Source organism: Aplosporella prunicola (assembly GCF_010093885.1).
Source record: "Aplosporella prunicola CBS 121167 unplaced genomic scaffold K452scaffold_13, whole genome shotgun sequence".
NCBI classification, from domain to species: Eukaryota; Fungi; Ascomycota; class Dothideomycetes; order Botryosphaeriales; family Aplosporellaceae; genus Aplosporella; species Aplosporella prunicola.
Window position 1 is genome coordinate 373,622 of NW_022983541.1, and position 17,069 is coordinate 390,690.

The 17,069-nt window shown below is 53.9% G+C and overlaps 6 protein-coding genes across 6 annotated transcripts; 4 read left to right on the top strand and 2 right to left on the bottom strand.

Moving 5' to 3' along the window:
- Positions 1–810: 810 nt before the first annotated feature.
- Positions 811–1,491, top strand: K452DRAFT_326769 (uncharacterized protein; the record flags this gene model as incomplete). The annotated part of the gene is made up of 2 exons (XM_033544866.1): positions 811–856; positions 911–1,491. The coding sequence occupies 2 exons, from the start codon at positions 811–813 to the stop codon at positions 1,489–1,491; spliced, it is 627 nt and encodes a 208-aa protein (XP_033397392.1).
- Positions 1,492–2,548: 1,057 nt separating this feature from the next.
- Positions 2,549–3,692, top strand: K452DRAFT_32201 (uncharacterized protein). The gene has a single exon (XM_033544457.1). The coding sequence runs from the start codon at positions 2,642–2,644 to the stop codon at positions 3,545–3,547; it is 906 nt and encodes a 301-aa protein (XP_033397393.1). The 5' UTR covers positions 2,549–2,641; the 3' UTR covers positions 3,548–3,692.
- Positions 3,693–4,646: 954 nt separating this feature from the next.
- On the top strand, positions 4,647–7,333 carry K452DRAFT_351214 (uncharacterized protein). Its single transcript, XM_033545705.1, has 2 exons — positions 4,647–4,990; positions 5,042–7,333. Exons 1-2 carry the CDS (start codon positions 4,900–4,902, stop codon positions 7,324–7,326), a joined length of 2,376 nt encoding a protein of 791 aa, XP_033397394.1. The 5' UTR covers positions 4,647–4,899; the 3' UTR covers positions 7,327–7,333.
- Positions 7,334–7,489: 156 nt separating this feature from the next.
- Positions 7,490–8,140, top strand: K452DRAFT_298355 (uncharacterized protein; the record flags this gene model as incomplete). Its single annotated transcript, XM_033542116.1, has 1 exon — positions 7,490–8,140. The coding sequence occupies one exon, from the start codon at positions 7,490–7,492 to the stop codon at positions 8,138–8,140; it is 651 nt and encodes a 216-aa protein (XP_033397395.1).
- A 1,298-nt stretch (positions 8,141–9,438) lies between these two features.
- K452DRAFT_250417 (uncharacterized protein) lies at positions 9,439–12,103 on the bottom strand. The gene is made up of 2 exons (XM_033538177.1): positions 11,558–12,103; positions 9,439–11,510 (listed from the first exon to the last, which is right to left on the bottom strand). Exons 1-2 carry the CDS (start codon positions 11,999–12,001, stop codon positions 9,678–9,680), a joined length of 2,277 nt encoding a protein of 758 aa, XP_033397396.1. The 5' UTR covers positions 12,002–12,103; the 3' UTR covers positions 9,439–9,677.
- Positions 12,104–12,127: 24 nt separating this feature from the next.
- Positions 12,128–16,853, bottom strand: K452DRAFT_287641 (uncharacterized protein). The gene is made up of 3 exons (XM_033540514.1): positions 16,675–16,853; positions 14,340–16,619; positions 12,128–13,924 (listed from the first exon to the last, which is right to left on the bottom strand). Exons 1-3 carry the CDS (start codon positions 16,846–16,848, stop codon positions 12,212–12,214), a joined length of 4,167 nt encoding a protein of 1,388 aa, XP_033397397.1. The 5' UTR covers positions 16,849–16,853; the 3' UTR covers positions 12,128–12,211.
- Positions 16,854–17,069: the final 216 nt, after the last annotated feature.

Sequence of the window (17,069 nt, forward strand, 5' to 3'; positions counted from 1 at the left end):
TTTTTTCTAAGATAGACATGTTTTTTATAATATACTATAATATATTTATTTACAAGCGAAATATATAAAAATATGTGTATCTCAGAGAGACTTTTTAAGTATGTGTATCTCAGAAAAAATTCGAAGAAATATGTGTATCTCAGTAAATAGCCGATAATATATCTTACCTATAAGCGAAGTTTACCATTTAGCGAAGTTAGCTTATTAGTTTAATTTATCTAGACCAGGAGGCCTACGTGGTATAATCTAAATGGAATCTAAATAGCCAGCTTCGAAGGACATTATAAGCGTTAATATCTCGTTAGGTGGTGAATCTCGCTTTACGGTAACGGACGTCAGTAGTAATCTTGTACTTCATACTTTTCATGCGAAGCTCAGATGGGGATATGACTATATAGAGGAGTACGTACACAGTAACGTCCGCCCTACTTCAGTGTCTAGGCATCTGAGTCGTAGTAATCGTTGCCTCTACAAGTATGAAGACCTGCGGCAACGAGATTTCTTACCCCACAGCGGCCCCGTTCCATCCGACGTGCCACGGTGCCTACACCCTGTACGCTCGAGCCAAGCCGCTCCACCGGAGATCTCCGCAGCTTATCACCAGTACACCAACGTCGCTCGATGCCATTCGCATCATCTCCCATCCAACAGCGCGTCACTTACCCACCTAGCGCGGAGACTGTCCAGTACTTCAGAGCTTCTTTACCAAGCGCGACCTAAACCCGACAGGTTGCATCCGTCGAGTGCAGTTTGCGCTGCGAGGAAAAAGTGTATCTATCAGTATCAAATTGATCACTCGGAAACGGAAACATGGGCGCAAAGCCGAACTCTTTCGCGACCTTCCTGATCATTGGGCGTATGTACCTTTTGCTTCTGACGTTTCCAGTTAACACGTACTAAAAATGCGCAGCGACATGCTTCTTCCTCGGCATTCTTTTCTCCTCATTTCCCTACGACTACAACGTTCTTTGGCACGCGCCTCAGCCGCCCGACACGCGCGAGATGTATTTCAAGCTGCTTGAAAACCATTTGCGGTTCCTGCATGCTTCACCGCCCATCATCAGCCGCATCCTGCACATCGTCATTGGCACTGGTCTTCTCGGCTTTGTCTCGAAGCTGTACAAGCCCTCTGAGGCCAACATGTTGTTCGATGGCGCCAGCTTGGTTCTATACATGTGCGGAGTGATTGTCTACATCACCAACATTGTCAAGGGCTTGAGGGTGGTGACTGCCGGCATTTACGGTCAGAGTGACATTATCGAGGGCGAAGCAAAGGAGGCCGGCGCTATTGAAGAGGAGTATATCGGCCGAGAGGACAGCCTGAGGGTGTTGGCAGCCAGTAACACTATTCTCGCCTTGGTCCTGGTTGGTGTCCTTGTTCTTCAAGCTGGGCAATGGTATGCGCAGCGCAAAGAGGACGCTGAGATTGCTGAAATGGATAGGGTAGCGGGGGAGAAACGGAAGGGCAAGGAAGGAAAGAAGAAACAATGAAGTGGGGACTTGGTGTGGGTGGACGAGGTCGAAAAACATGATGGAGAGCTGATGGCAGGCGACTTACCCTGAATAGGGAACTACAGACTACCCAACGGTCTTACACATACCGGGTAAAACTGCATGTGCATTTCGACATTTAGTGTCGTTGGCCTGTACGCCGTCCCCTTCTCTTTATGAACAACTTAAGCACGGGTGATAAGCTCATGGCGGTTCCCACTCGCAGCACGACGTCCCGCATAGTTGCTAGGACATGCCCGGTCACTTCCATGATACTACTTAGTCACTTGCTTGTTTCAAAAGTAGGGCCGGCCGCTTATGCGGGTAACTACCTAGGTAGATGGGCACAAGATTCAAACGGGTGACAAGACATTGCCAGTTTGGAAAGAGCGTCCTTCAGGTAGCTCGGCATGTGACTGCTTCTTGAAGAAGCCGCGTCTGGTGTCAGTTGAGGAAGGCGCGACCTGCCCTCCAAGTCCTTTTCCTTTGTTTTCCTTCCTCCCTAGGTCTCGACCAAGCACACCGGAACATCGCAACCTGTCTCGGCCAAGACAAGACAAGTTCTGCGGCGGCTCGCGGTAAGTGCTGCCCTCCCACTGTTTATGTGGAGGCAGCATGCCGCGCTCAATCATCCCTCACGGCAATCGCCCTCGTGTGCCTACTGGCTTGGAGCCTTCTCCCGGTCCTCAACCCACCAGGCCAGGTGCGAGGTTTTTCTCAACGCGTCCTGCGTAGCCCAACGCTTACTGACCCATCTGTCGCAGCTCCTCATCACTCCCGTCCCCCAGCACGCGTGCGTGCTGGGCTTGCGGGAAACACCAACGACGCCGATACCACATCGCACTGCGTGAAGTCAAGCTCGTCTGTTTCAACCGAAAACCACGTTTCGACCACCAAACACCTTGAAGAAATGTCGTCGCTTCCACAAAGCAACTGGGAGAAGGAGTTCGTGAATATGCGTACTGAGATCCAGCGGCTCCAGCTCTGTCTGGCGGCCTCAAACGTTGGAAATCAAGCTACTAGCACCGCTCAGGTGGCTACCGTCAACGGCAAGATGACAAAGTACCTTTTTTTTTTTTTTTTTTTAACTACATGTCACTAATAAAAATCCAAAGCAGAATCCACTAATCGCTCGACCACCATCTCTCCCATGCCCAAGGCCGATCGGACGAACCCTGATACGGAACATGCCAACAGCTCGCAGCAATCTGTGCACCCTTCAACTCAATTGCTTCAGTCAGGTGCAAAGACTCTTTTAGGTACTGGATTACCTAACTTGCCTCACCTTCCTCTTGGACCGAAAGCTGGATTCCTTCGAGGCTCCGTTCATGCTCCAAAGCTGCCGAACCCACCCCATGGGCACAAGGGCGCGAATGAATCTACCACACCATCTATTACCGCGTCCAACACTGTCCGCGGTCCAGGCCTCCTTTTCGCATCAACTGCTGTTCCCTCACAGAGCAAGAGCCGTGCCTCGGCGTCTAACAATTCTTTGCTTGGGCAAACGTACAAGCCGCCTTCCAAAGAGAAGATAGCGAAGCGTGGCGCCGTTAAGATTGTCTCAGCTATGCCTACTGGAGAAGGAATCGACTCGGCGATTTCAGCTAATCCTGCCGCAAGCCTCGCATCCCCGATAGTTCAATCATGCACTCCTCCAGTTTCAGAAGATATTTCTCACCATGCCAAAGATGTCAAAATGGCCAAGGAATCCGAAGACAGCGTCCATCATCGTGTCACGGAAGAAAACGGCACGAAGACCGAGAAAGAGCTCCCAGTTCGTGAGGCCAAAGAGACGGCTAAATCTGGAGTAGCTGGAACATCCTTCATTAGTCGCAATTCCAATGTCACTCAAGACCAGAACCACAAGCCCTCCCAGCCAGATGTTCGGAGCATGCCGTCGACTCCATCCAGTACTGATCACGCGGAAGAATTGAAGCGTTTTTTCGTCAACGCAAATAGACGTCTCTGCCTGAGCAACCTGCCAGCTGCTACAACGGAGGCAGACATCCGTGAACTTCTTCAGAAGAAAGCAAACACCGATGACAAATCAATGTAAGTACTATAGTGACTGGATGTGCGTAGGTGGAGAACAAACTGATTATATTGTACTACAGTGAAAGCGTTACCGTTTTCAACCGGTCGAACGGTCGCCTGGGCTACGCCTTAGTCGATGTCAGGGATCCCCAGGAAGCGACCCATATTGTCGCTTGGATGCAAGATGAGAGGCTCTTTGGTTGGCCAGTCACTGTGCGCTTAGCTGGTGCTATGAGATCGGGTAAGCCATCAGTTCAAGAGTAACACCTTGATTAAACTACAAGGTGGATCAGATCCGAGCTGCATATATATTTATAGAGCTCTTGAGGAATCCAAATACTTTAGACTATGTCTATCTCGAATTGTGTTAATGTTCTGTATAGATGCCATTACCTCGCTACTTTCCGATATGTATGCACAGGCACACCTCGAGACCACGGCGACCAGAGACGAAGTCGGTTCAACTGTCTCCGCTGTCAGTGGTAGTCCGGGTAGTATGAGATTGCAACAGTAAGTAAAGTCTTTTTACTCATTTCACTACAGTGGCTTATAGATGGCTGACTCTCTATAGCGACCACCGCTCTCCAGTCACGTGTCGATACTGGGCTACAGGCTACTGCAAGAATGGCAGCAATTGCAGTTATACTCACTCGAATGAAGGAACGCTGCGTGCATCTTCTACTCCTGCCCGCGTAGCTCGACCTTTCGGCCTTGTGTCGCGCCACAACCCCGCCACTAGGAGCAGAACCGCAGATTTAGCAGTTGAGACGACTGATGATGATAACACCCCAGCCATCTATGGCCCACACAACTATCGCAGGACTGCGTTAAAGCGTCTAGTCGATAGTGACGTTGCGAACAAGGGTTAGCTACAGCTACGTGGAGACGTGAGCGACAAGAGGGCGTAAGGTAGCTAGATAGCTGTGTCCGACAATGACTTGCGAGGATGGCTCTGTTCGTGGGCTTAGCAGCTTGCTCGTATGCGATAAACAAAATCTACTCTACTATGGAGCATTGGTGGGATGAGCAGTGCAAATGATGCATGGTCTGAGCGTCGATAGGGCCGAGGGCTCAAGTACGAGTAGGGATACAGTAACTTAACCCCACGCTTGGCTCAGGCGCCACCACTCTTGTCTGACTTCGAGAACCCCAACGACGTCGACGACTTGCCTTGATGTTCGCAGACCCCACCCATCCCGATCCACCCGTGGAGCCGTGCTTATCGGAGCGCGCCGAGACCCTGACGGGCGTCAAGCTTAAACACCGACCAGCTTGCCCCCAGTTGCCGTCAAGATCTATGGACTGCTCCTCGCACTTGTCGAGTTTCTTCTGTGACCACGGCTGATTCGCCGCGATATTCGTGCCCTTGCGATAATGCCAGTATGCAGCATGGAGGGAAATACCAGCTGTGGGTATAACAGAGCTGTGGAGGACATGCGCCGGAGAGAGTATCCCATGTTAGGAGGTCAGAATGGTCTCTCCTTCTTCGCCGCCGCCTGCTAACCCACCGCCTCAGGTTCCATCTACCTCGACCATGCCGGAACTGCTTTGTATCCGAAATCGTTGATTGAACGCTTCTCTGCTGACTTGATCTCCAACCTCTATGGCAATCCACATTCCGCCTCCCATCCTTCGCAGCTCTCCGCACGCCGCATCGATGACGCCAGGCTGCGCCTTCTACAAATGTTTCATGCAGACCCAGAAGACTTTGATGTGGTGTTCGTAGCGAATACAACTGCTGGAGTCAAGTTGGTCGCAGAGGCATTTCGCGAACAGCCAGGGGGGTTTTCCTACGCTTACCATAAAGATTGCCACACGAGTCTCGTCGGTGTGCGCGAAGTGGCAAGGGAACATATATGCCTTGCCTCTGATGATGATGCTAATGAGTGGCTACAACACGAGCAACATCTGAAGATTACAGCTTCCTCGCCGGTTCTGTTCGCTTACCCGGCCCAGTCAAACATGAACGGACGTCGCCTGCCGCTTGATTGGTGTAAAATGGTCCGGTTTCCGACCAGAGGTGACTCCCGGGCGGCGTTCACTCTGCTCGATGCGGCGGCCTTGCTCTCTACATCGCCTTTGGATCTTAGCAATCCCGAGACAGCCCCGGACTTCACAGTCCTCAGCTTGTATAAGATTTTTGGCTTTCCGGATCTCGGAGCACTCGTAATACGAAAAGCCGCTGGGCATATTTTTGGAAAGAGACGCTACTTTGGGGGCGGTACCGTGGACATGGTGGTATGTCTGAAGGAACAGTGGCATGCAAAAAAGACGGAATCGCTTCATGACCAACTGGAAGATGGCACGTTGCCGATTCATAACATCTTGGCTCTTCACTCCGCCATGGATGTACAGCGTGAGCTCTTTGGGTCACTTGAGCAAATTTCGCGCCATACCGCATTTCTAGCGAAAAGACTATACGAAGGTCTATCCGCCTTGCGGCATGCCAACGGTTCGCTTGTCTGCGAACTGTATACCAATCGATCTTCCGACTATGGCGATCCTTCCAAACAGGGTCCGATTGTTGCCTTTAATATTCGGAACAGTCTAGGAGTCTGGACCAGCAATTTCGAGGTAGAGAAGCTGGCGTCTGTCAAGAACATACACCTGAGGACTGGAGGGCTGTGTAACCCTGGCGGAATCGCCTCCTCTCTCAGCCTGTCGCCATGGGAGATGAAGCAAAACTTTTCTGCTGGCCAGCGATGCGGCAATGAGAACGACATCATGGGTGGCAAGCCCACTGGAATGATACGCGTCAGTCTAGGAGCCTCCAGCACCGTTGATGACGTGGATGCCTTTGTTGGTTTTGTGCAAGAGTTCTTCTTGGAAACGAGCGTGGCACCAATGCCACGGAGCCCAGTGGTCGACGAGGTTTCGCTGCGTACCAGCCCGTTCTTTGTAGAGAGCTTGACTGTGTACCCCATCAAAAGCTGCGCCGGGTGGAAAGTGCCTTCGGGCGTAGCGTGGGAAGTTCGCGAGGAAGGCCTTGTTTGGGACCGGGAGTGGTGCTTGGTGCATCAAGGCACCGGCGCAGCCCTGAGCCAAAAGCGCTATCCAAAAATGGCTCTGCTACGACCGACCATCGACCTCGAACAGGGCTGCCTGCGAGTACGCTATGCTGGCAGCAGCGACGAGATCAGCGTGCCTCTGTCGGCGGATCCTTCGTATTTCCCAGAAGCCGGCCAGGTCAAGCAGCCCACGACGCGAGTCTGCGGGGACGTGGTAAGCGCCCAGAGGTACTCGTCGGCCAGGATCAACGGCTTCTTCAGCCAAGTGCTGGGAGTTGGTTGCCAACTGGCGCGGTTCCCAGCGGCAGGAGCATCTGCGCGGCACTCGAAGGCGCATCTGCAGCAGCGCCAGATGCCAGGGGCCTTCCCGGAGGTCGAGCGGCCGATTCTCCTGTCGAACGAAAGCCCAATCCTCATCGTGTCGCGGTCGAGCCTCAACCGGCTGAACGAGCAGATCAAGGCGCACGGCGGCAAGGCGGCGGCAGCGGAGGTGTTTCGCGCCAACATAGTGCTGGCGGAGCGGGCGCCTGGGCGCGAGCAAGCGTACGCCGAAGACGGATGGCATGGGGTGCAGATAGGCCAGCAGCAGCTGGAGCTGTTGGGGGCTTGCCGCCGCTGCCAGATGGTGTGCATCGACCAGCAGACGGCGCGGCGGGACGAGGAGCCCTTTGTGACGCTGGCGAAGACGCGGCGGATAGCAGGCAAGGTGTTTTTCGGGCAGCACGCATGCCTGGCCTCGCGGCTGGCCCAGCACCCCACGATCGCAGTGGGCGACGGGGTGATTGGTAGATAGCGGCGGGCGTCTAGTCGCGCGCCTACGCCCGCCGAATCAGCGCTGCCCGCGCGTTTCACCCGACCGGCGCCAACCAGAGCCCCGCCAGCTGCGACGGCACACATAAACTACCTCTACCGCCCGCCATGATGATGATGCTTCACTCGCCCACTCCTCCACCACCATGGCCACCTCTACCGCAAAGCCCGTCCTGCCGCCCTTGAAGACGCCCGTCTCGGCCACCTACCCCTCCGAGCTGTGCAGCCCCTCGCTCCTCAAGCGCGATGACGGCGAGAAGACGCCCATTACGCCCCCGCCGGCCTACGTCGACTTTCTCGCCCTCATGAGCCCGGCCCCGACGTCCACCAGCGCCTCCTTCTCCTTTGCCGACAAGCCAGACTCGCCCGCAACCTCGCAGCCTTCCTCGAGGGCAAGCAGCTGTTCCAAGCCCGATCCCGCTCCCGTTTCCGCTCCCGTTTCCGCTCCTGCCCCTTCGTCTGCCCGCAGCGACATGCGAGTGACAGTCCCGCCGCCTTCGCCTTTCCCACGGCCCCTCTCTGCCCGCACTCCTCGTCTACGCATTCCTCAGAGCCCATTCTCTGCGGGCCTCCGCTCTCCCATGAGTGCCCATTCGCTGCACTCGCCCTACAGCGCGGCCTTGAGCCCCGGCGTCTGGAGCTTAGACGGCAAAGCCAGGGACGGCAGCTCGACGCGCGCAGTTAGCGTTAGACAAGTCGTCACGCGGACAGTGACCTACTCCCGCTCCCCGCTCGAAGCAAGCAACGTTGCGCAACTGGATCCTGCGCCCAAGGGCAAGCGGCGACGAATCAAGTAGTTCCGGGTCACGCCTCTATTCGGTCCATTACCTGAACATGGAACCTCTTCTCTGGGCCTATGCCTACGCACGACCCGGCTACGCCGCATGGCTACACTTCTCCACCTACTCCGCCGCTTGCTATGGCCAGCATGCAGCCTTGCGCGATCGCTTAACCATGCCTCGCCGAGAAAGCGATGCGCCGCGCTCGCGATCAACACGATCTACGCACTTCCGACGTCCCACGAGGAACGCTTTCCATTCTCCGGGCAGGGTTCGGTGCCGGACCTGGTGCGATCACTTCTCTTTTCTTATCAGCCAACCACCATATTTCTCATAATGCAATAGCCTTGGTGTTTTTCATTGGGTCTAGAGGAGGCTTACAACGAATTAATGGCACTCACGAACGAAACTTGGCGCTCCCTTTTTTATTGGACATTTTGGAGTTCTGTAGCACGAGCGTTTCCCCGCCCTTAACGATAGTGTCATGAAATGCCGACGGGATATCGGATCGGTGGCGGCCTGCAATCCATTGGACTTGTGTAAAAAAGAGCGCGAAAATAGGCGCTATTGGGTTTCCCCTCTTTTTTTTTTTTTTTCTCTTTTCCTTTTTTCACTGTCATCCCAGCCACCAGGAATGAGAAAGCTGGATCCAATAAGAGGTTGGGATGTAAATACTACTGCTCTGTTTTCTTGCATTTTCCCCCTTTGAAAGGTCTGTGTGGACATGCAATGACAGTACCTCTCTGCATCACTGAGTCCCACAAACTTTTCCCGGATTGGGTGGGGGTTCCACTGATGCTTCGAGATGGAGTTGGAGTAAAGAACAGAACAGCCGCTAACGAATCACAACGGTGGCTCCATAATTAGCACGAGCGAAGATCGTGCGTCTAAGCGCCGTGGCCGTGGGCTCGCTTGACCAATCGTCTGTCTGCCCCGCTCCCTACATTGTCTCCAATCAAGCCGTTGGTCAGGCATGTCCACAGCCAACCAACTTTTTCTCTTGGTACCAGCTATATGTCAGTTCATTTACGCAAATCCGACCGATGATGGGTAGAGAGCTTGGCCTTGACTGGTCGTATGCCTCTTCGATGTGGACGGGTCAGGACAGCAAAAGAACTGACCTAGCATTGCAATTGGTGGACCAGCAGTGCAGATATCCTTGTGCTTGCAGGCCTTCAGATTTGTCGACTAAGATGAAAACAACGCAAGGAAGCGGGAGAACACCTCTTGTTCAGATGTGGCCATCCCCCAGCCGAATCACTGATGAATGAATGGATCAGCTAGTTCAGTGACAAGTGAGAAGTTTACTGACTCGACTTGTGACCATTACAAGCAACTCCGTACATAGTTTCCGAGCAGACTCCACAACGCTAGTGATATGCTCCGTTCTCGTCATTCCCCAATCATATTGCAAGCCCATGCCACCATGGCCGGGCTAGGGTATCAACAAACCAAACCAGAGCCCATGCAGAACAGCTAAATTCCAAAAGCCGACAAAATCATGCGCCAAGAATCGATTTCCCAAGAAAAACACGCCAGAACGCCGCAATCCCAATCACCGCTCGTATCTCGGCAAATCAATCGAATGTTCAGCAGATAAAACATACCCTTCTGTGAATATAGGCGCGGTCGGGGTAAGGGCAATCGATGAAACATTAGCCTGTTCTCTCCCCGCCTCCAAGTCTCCCTCAGGATCGTTTTGGGGAGAACTTCGCTCCATTTCTAATCTGCGCCGTTGCAATTCATGCTTGTCATCTGTAGCGGAAGACATGCCTTGATGCGTTGCCTGTGGGCTTTGCTGTTCCTCATAGCATGGCGCATGTGACTGTCGCATTTCGCCGGCATTGTCGTCGAGTGCAGACAACGGAGGAGCAGAGGGACCCGCGGCAACCGAATCATCAGCAACAGGTGCCGCATGCAGACGGTATGCTAGCTGCGCTGGTGCATCATGCTCTGTTAGAATTGGCGCAGAAGGTGTATGCAGGGCAGCCACACTGGAAGCCTCGCCCTGGGGGGGCTGACTGGGTAGAAGGCGCATTTCTGTACGGCGTAGGCGTTCTTTTTCAGGTAGGCTATCTTCGTCGACCGACTCAGGGCGAGGGTACGCAGACTGGTTGTCGCGTTGCGCAGCCTCATACTGGGGTGTGTGGTCTGAATATAAGACAATGTGTCTAGTTAGATTATCCTCGTCACTGGGCTGTGCGTCGTGGATTTCTGCTTCAGTGGGTGTTTGCTCGAACTCAGTCCCTGGATCGGCTTTACGCTTCCCTTTACGTCGATCGCTGTCTTTGGTACCGACGATGACTTCAAACACACAAGATACAACTCCCTTGTCTCTCCGAAGCGGTTCCGTGTCCAGAAAGTGGCCTCCCCAAGCGGCGTAGACACTGGCAGTGGCTTCCTCGGCTCGGCCGGTCGCCGGAGCATTGCTATATGATGCGGGTACACCTAGCATCATGCCCGAGTTTGAGAAGTATTTGTCGAGGCCGGTAAGCTTTCCCTGCAAATCAACAACCACCTCAACGTAATATTTGAAACTGATCATTGCCCCAGGAACAGTGGTGATGGTTGGAAAGGCGTCGTCCGGAACGCGCACAACGGCCTTGACCTCTGCAGTACGTGTGCGCGGGTCCACGACGAGGGGTGCAAATGACTGGGAAAGGTCTTTCCGATAGACATGCGTCGATCCAGCAGAGGAAAGAGACAGACCTCCTAGGCCTGTCTTCGACTTGGGGTAGTAGTCCTCGTTCTGTACTTTTTCACCTTTGGCGTTCATGACGACAGGAATGGCAGGGTGCATGTCCACACGCGCCTGTCGATAAAGTGTAACAATGATGCCGCGGAGATTCTGAAAATGCTTGGTATGCTTTATAGAGATTTTGAGCGGTATGGTATCGCCACGGAGAAAACCAGCCTTCAAGAGTTCTATCGTCGCTGTGATGGGATGCTTGTCGCCCAGAGCTGGTTTTCCGGCACTAGCCGTGCCAAGATCTGGACCTTTTGCATTGGATCCGTTGGACGAGCCGGCACCGCTACTGCTTAAATGACTGTCGAAGCTAGTGTCGCTTGGCGCGGGGCTCCCTGGAGCCTCTACATCGTCAACAGTACTGCCCAACTCGGATACCCGGCTGCTCCTTGAATAATCCGTAGGCGTCAGGGCTGCTGTATGGTCTGTACTCGACGACACGCCTTTCTTGACCTTGCTCTTTGCTTTTGAACGGCGTGATACGCGCTCCAGGGTGACCACCCGTGGCTTTGGCCGGAAAAGAGGAGCGATGTCGACATTCTCGAGAAGGTAGACCTTCCTATCGCACGAAGTTGTCGGCATGATGGTGGTGGGCCGTGTCACGGTGGAAGTTAACATGTAGGATATGGTGCCTCTCTCAAACTGTCGACAGGTTAGCGGAGGCAGTGGCGAGAGGAGCATGGTCCTACGTCTATGCTGCTGGGGAGGCCTTTGCTAGGGAAGACGAGTTCGAAGTTGAACTGGTAGGTGCCCTCGCCAAGGCGGCCCTCACCGCAGAGGACGACCTCATCCTCGAACAGCGAGGCGAAGCCGTTGCCGAAATAGCCGCCAACGCGGCTCCCCCTTCCCGATGCTATCGAGGCATAGTGGGCACGGTAGCCGTCGCCGGGCGAGTTGGGGGCCTTGTAGACCTGGACGAAGCCATGGAGCGAGACGACAATGTGGGTGACGCGGATGGGCTTGACGACCCTGAGGACAACGCAGCCGGTGATGCAGTCGCCGGGCGAGTATTGGCGGTGGGGGTCGTCGGGCTTGATGTAGTACTCGGCGAGGCTGCGGGCCTTTGGGCCAAAGGGCGACTTGATGCGCGCGAACAGTGACGTCGACGGGGGGCGGGCCGTGGTGGGAGGCATGCTCTCTCACATGATCCTGATGCAGATGCCAAGGCGACGAGAAGAGGCGGTGGAACAGGAGGGCGGGAGAGGGCAGGGGGCGTATATAAGCTTGGGGGGGTGCGAGGGGTTGGTGGGCTCTGGGCTCTGGGGAAGGCGAGAACGGGTGACGGGTGCACAAACAAGCCTCGCCAAGCCTCTCGCCAATCTGCATTCTCGTGCCTAGTCCAACTACGCGCCAAAGAGGATCCTAAAGACGTCGTCGCGGCCCACCACCTCGCCGCCGCCCTTCTTCTCCACCAGCGCCCGCACGTTGGGCGCCTGCTGCAGCTCCAGTGCTTCAGCCGCCTCGACCGCCCGCTCGTCGACCCGTTGCAGGTGCGCCGTGCGCCGCTCCACCGACAGCGCGTATATCCGCTCCTCGACCGACCCCGCCACTATGTAGCAGTACACCGTCGTCGCCCGCTGCTGCCCGATCCGGTGCACCCGCGCTATCGCCTGCAGCTCAATTGCCGTGTTGATCAGCGGCTCGCAGATGAACACGTGCGTCGCGCACGTGAGGTTGAGGCCCGACGCGTCCGTCTTCGCGTCCAAGAGGAACGCCTCTATGGCCACGTCGGCCTTGAATCTCTCCGTGCCGCCCTTTTGCCCCACGCTTGAGAAGCCAATCTTGAACTTCCGGAATGCGTCTTGGAGCACCGTGAAGAAGTCGCCATGAGTCGAAAATACTATCGACTTAGAGCCCGGATCACTCTCACGGATCCAGAGAATGTGTTTGCAAAGCGTGTCGATCTTTGTGCCGAACGATGCCTCAAGCTCTACTGCTTTGATCTCGTCGACCGCGGCCTGGCTCATTTCCGAGTAAATGGACGAATGTGCCATCGCCGAAACAACACTCGACTTTGCCGTCGGCTGCGATTCCTCATGTGCACGCAGCTCCTGTCCTTTCAACGAAACTTCATAGAAATCCCTGAGGGAGAGCTTCCGTTTGCACAGCGGGCAGTTTTTGTGGTCCCGATACCAGAACGTTATGCAATCTTTGCAAAACTGATGTCCGCAGACGGTGAGCACGCCAAGGTCAAAGGTAGACTGGCAAATGACGCAGAGACGGGGCCCTTGCTGTTCGTCAGACTCTTTCCTCAGATTGAGCAGAAATCTCTGCTTCGTCTTGAGAGAGGCAACTCGGTCGGCAGCCTTGCTCTCCTTGAAAACCTGCGCGTCCAGCGCTGCTCGGTCTAGGTTCTCATCGAGGTCTTCTTTGTAAGGGGCAACCGTGTCCGAAATGTGTTGTAGCTGACGATAGAACTCCACGCGCGCATTCATGCCATTGCGGTAGAGTTCCAGTTCTTTCTCAAATTCCAAAACCCTTTTCAACTCTTGCGATGAGACTCGTTGTATCTCATCGAGTTGCTTTTCAACGATAGCCAGTTCTGCCATGGCTCTCGTATTCTTATTTGCTGCAGACCCATCCAGAGAAGTTGCAATGCTCTTCAACTCCGAGATGACACTCCGCAGAGAATCACCCTCAACCGTCGGCTTCAGACGGTCCCGCTCAGCATATAAACGCAACAATAGTTCTGGGCATGGTCCCCTGCCCTCTTTCGCCTGATTTTGCGAGTGTTCAGTTTCCTTACGGATCTTGTAGTTCGGTTGGCCTGTAAGTGCAAGATTTCTGTCGGCAAGAACAGCCCGAAGTACTGTTAGGTGTACTTGTAGTTTATCTTGCGCCTGCGTAGATTCCTCGTATTCGGCTCCAGTCGTCTCGTTGCCTTCGTCTTCATCAATAAGAGGCAGCAACAACGTTGCAACTACGTTCGCGCGTAAATCACCTAGCATTTGACCTTGTTTGTCCATAATCGACACAAGATGGTCCAATTTATCGAGGACTCTGCGGCTTTCTATGCCACCGTAGTCTTCAAAATCGGTGATCGCAGTGATTATAACCTAGACAGCCCGTTAGCTGAGTTAACAAAGACTGTCTTCCGAAGTAATTGGCAGTGTTTCAGTACACGGGCTTTAAACGGTGCCATTAAGACATCAGATTCGAAAGCAAAAGCATAAAGACTGTTTGTGAAGAGCTTGTGCTGTCTCAAGATGCAAAGGTCCCTTAAGCTGTCGCAACTCCCCAACGTCCAAGGTAGTAGGTAGGTATTTGCAAGGGGCCGTGTCTTGAAATTGGAAGCGCTTGACAACATATCCAAATTTGCGTAGAGACTGATTTTTAAAGTGGATCTGAACGTATGTATTTGTTCATTCTCCACGACTCCGGTCATGATAGAAAATGAAGGTCCAGTTCAACCAGATGGCTTGATCTCTGGAAGATACTATGCATAATTGCAAGACGAAAGCAGTTGCTTACCTTGTTTTTCGAAAGGCTTATTTTCCGCATGATTGTTTCAGACTTTGAATGGCTCTCCCGAAGAAGTTCTTTGCGGATAGACTTGGCCTTGTCGTAGTACTGAGCTTCTAAGAGCTCAAAAGAATCCTCTGTTTCGGGTTTAGTGAGATCCTTGTTCGTTTTTGTTAAATAGTAGGCTGTAGCAACAAAAAAAGCGCATATGTGTTGTACTTCCAAGGCGTACCGAAGCGCCTTACGCAATGTAGCATTGCGTGTGTGCTTTGATTGCTCGTCATCCTGATCCTCAACGTCTGAGAAGTTGTCTGAGGCTCCCTTTCCTGCCAAAATGGATTGCTTGGCATCTGTTGTGCTTTCCTCCGTGGCCAGTTCCCGGCGGATCTCATCAACAATTGACTCAGCTTGATTCAAAGCTGACATGTATGTACCGAGCGCATGCTGGCTCCGCTGGACATTATCCCTTGCGTTGCAAATGATATGTGCGCGTTGCACTTGCGCCAAAATATGATCGCGCTGCTCGGCTCGCACTTGCACGTCGTTCTGCTCAATCATGACGTCCAGAACCTCTCTGACTGTGCGCAGAGGTCCGTTGCCTCTTCCCAAGGCTCGTCTGTTTCTTCCGCCTACTTGGGGATGGAGGCAGACTTGTCGCAGTCTAGTTAACCAGGGCCGAAGCCTCTCTGGACTGACATCGCAGTCTTCACGTGCGGGAGCACCTTCAGGGGTCAATCCACATTCCTCATGCAACTGCTGCAGAAGTTGATCGTAGTTGGCCTGTTCTATGGCCGAAAAAGGCATGCGCATGATGATTCGCCTTTGAGGTGGCAAGTGTAGCTCGTGTCGGATCTGGTCCTTTGAATGTCGTAAAGCAATCCGGCTGAAGAGCTCTTTGAAAGTGCGCTTGTCAATGCAGTCCCAGAGCGCCTTGTTACTACAAAAAGGCTCTTGACGTAAAAAGATCAGAAGCCCGAACAGATCATGCAAGTTTTTTCGAAGCGGCGTTCCGGAGACGGCCCAAGCATTGATTCTGGGTATCTGACGAGCCACTATAGCAGCTGCAGAGACTCCGGTTTCGATCATTTGGGCTTCGTCCAAACAACACCGCCACCATGATATTTGGACGAGAGGGCTGCGCCTAGGCTTGTAGACCTTTGCATACCGAAGGTCGCGGGATGGTGCTGTGTTGGCGAAATGAATCTCGCGGGACAGGATATTATATGTCGTCAACACAACATCATAACCGAGTAAGTCTTGGATGGCATGTTCTTCATCCTCTTCCTTTAGCGTTCCTATGCCCTTGTAGTGATGGACCTTGAGATGTGGTGCATTGCGGTTAAGTTCGTTCATCCATTGGTCAAGAATGGACGGTGGAGTGATTATGAGAGTAGCTCCGGACGCTGCGACATCGGAATCAGTATAAGCATCGTAAACCGTCCTTTTATGCAGTGTTCGGCGATGTAGGCAGATCAACATGGCGAGTTCAATAGTTTTACCCAAGCCCATCTCTTCTGCCAGTATCCCTCCTCTGACGTCCTCTTCTTTGGGAAAGCCGGTAATGTCAGAGATCACGATACGTCGGAGGTGGCTAACGAGACATGGACTGCCGTCGTAATCACGAGCAGAATAGAATGACAATGGGAGCTCTTGGGAAGACCGTTCACCAACGTTCAGGGGCTTCTTGTCCGCAAAATCGAAGTTTTCCCGTTCAAGCAACCAATTGACGGTCCTGGCTTGAAATGGATATAACTGACAACTCATGAGGCCTTCGGGTATGTCATGCACGGCCTGAGAGTCCATGGGCGGCACGTGAACCACATCGTAGAAATCCTTGACCAACCATGACGTTTGGACTTCCGACTCCTGCGGAAAGTAGGTGCGGAGCAACTCGGCCCCCAAGTCCGCTCCCCGACGCTTAGAAGACTTTCTCTCGCTAAAGAGCCCGAGCTTCCAGAAAAGTTGAGCTTCGAGAATGATCTCGTTGGTGACGGAAAAGTCTTTTTCGATGGATGTCGGATGAAGCAAGACGACACGGGACCACAGAGGCGTCGGGTCCGGCTTTCTGGTTGACAGGTCCCGGGAAGCCACTTTGGCGATGGCTTGCAGGTGGAGCAGAGCCGGTTGTGACAACTGGTGCGACGTAAAAGAGACGCAGACATCCGTGGCAGGCTTGTCGGGCGAAGAGAAAGTCAAATGCAAATCGGAGGCCGACTTGAGCAAAACATTACTCCTACCAGTACCAGTGGAGTCTGGGGCCGCGGCAGGGAACGAGGCTCCGGCAAAGCGCTAGGGCTGGTTAGTGCAAGGAGATTGCGGGCAGGGGACAGCGAAGGAGACGCACCAGTTGGAGGCGTACTCTCACCAGGCACGCGCTGTCCTCTGTCGGGTCGATGCGCCGCCGTTTTGCCGGCGGCTCAGGCTGGTGGCGGCGACGGAAGAGGCCGGGCAGGGCTGCGGGCGGGAGTGGCTCGTCGGTGAGGGGGTCGGCGAGAGCGTGCACGTCAAGTAACAGCATTGTTGTTGGTGGTAGTTGGGTAGAGTAGGTAGGTAGGTAAGCAGAGGTGGCTTCAATACCTAGAGAGGTAATCCGTACAGTAGGCAGCAGACACACGCGCGCACACGTCGTCAGGTGACGCGGTGGCTCTAGACCGGACCGCGGGGGGATGGCTCGCCACAGTGGTGCGTGGGCGCAGGCGCCTCGCGTGCTCACCGAGACTCGTCGCCACACGGGATCGT